The sequence below is a fragment of the Fonticula alba genome (assembly GCF_000388065.1).
Source record: "Fonticula alba strain ATCC 38817 unplaced genomic scaffold supercont2.6, whole genome shotgun sequence".
In the NCBI taxonomy this organism is placed as follows: Eukaryota; order Rotosphaerida; family Fonticulaceae; genus Fonticula; species Fonticula alba.
This window is the reverse complement of record NW_009242976.1, coordinates 2,524,423-2,525,502: the sequence shown is the minus strand read 5'-3', so window position 1 is coordinate 2,525,502 and position 1,080 is coordinate 2,524,423. Positions and strand designations below refer to the sequence as shown.

The 1,080-nt window shown below is 63.3% G+C and overlaps 1 protein-coding gene across 1 annotated transcript in view; it reads right to left on the bottom strand.

Annotated features, from left to right (window-relative positions):
• Positions 1-204, bottom strand: part of H696_04193 (hypothetical protein) — a gene marked incomplete at both ends in the record, with an annotated part of 4,132 nt that extends 3,928 nt beyond the window's left edge. Inside the window, one exon of the mRNA XM_009498070.1 lies at positions 32-204. Within this exon, the coding sequence (XP_009496345.1) occupies positions 32-204 (173 nt within the window). The remainder of the gene's footprint in view (positions 1-31) is intronic.
• Between the last annotated feature and the right edge of the window lie 876 nt (positions 205-1,080).

The following is a 1,080-nucleotide window of genomic DNA, read 5'->3' as shown; positions in this document are numbered from 1 at the left end:
GAACAGCCGGAAGTGCGCCACATCGTCGAACCCCTGCGGCAGGGGCTCCTCCCCGGCCTCGATGGCCCGGCAGAGCCGCGCCCCGGCGCACTCGGTGTCGTAATTCGCAAACCCGGTGGACGTGGCCACCACCTCGGTGCTCGTGCTTTCGGCGGCCGAGGAGAATGCCCGCATATGGAGCAGCGACATGCCCCTGGGAGCCATGACCTGCGACGTTGTCGCATACACGCCGCCGTTGGTGACCAGGGGGGACGCTGGGCCCCGGGCGGCCGGTGTATGACCCCCGGCCAGAGGCCAGCCCCGCCGGGCCGCCACCGCCGTCGCCAATGCCGGCGAGCCCCACGCACGCAGGGCTCGCACGGCCGTCCTTGAAGCCAACATATGGTGAGAGAGAGAGAGAAAGAAAGAAAGAGAGGGGAGGGGGAAACAGAGGTTGCCATGTGCCCCAAGAGAGGCCCCCCGCCCATGCGTCCCCCACGCCCACAAATAGATCCCCACACAGTCTCTCCACAGTCCCGGCGGGGGACCCGGCGAGCGAGGAGACACCCACGAGCGCAGATCGCACACCGCTGGAGACGCACCAAACACACAAGCCAGACAAAGGCTTCCCCATCCAACAACCCGTTCGTTGGCTGTTGGCTTCACATTATCAAGTCATATAAACTCACATTTTGCTTATGCAAAAGGACTTTTACTAGAACACACACGCATGATACCAGTCCGGCGGACTCACCTTTTACGCATACCATTCTGCAATCCGCAGCAAGGAAGGATCGCGTGCCTGTCTCGTGTGTCCCCGCAAGAGACCACAATGCCCTCTGGATTTCCCCGGTGTTCGTCGTGTGTCTTGATCGTGCGCGTGCGCGGCCCCCCATAGCCCGATTGCTCGCGCAGGGGGATGTCTTTCCCTTGGTCGCCCCTTCCCCATAATCCATAACCGGAGGGGGGCCACCTGAAAGGGGATCGTTGCCCGTTCGCGCGAGAGGAGAAGGCATCCTCATGAACCACAGCCTACTTCCCCCCCGCCCCCTCCTCTCCTTCACTTGCCTCTTGCTGCTCCCCCTTCCGCTCGGGTCGACC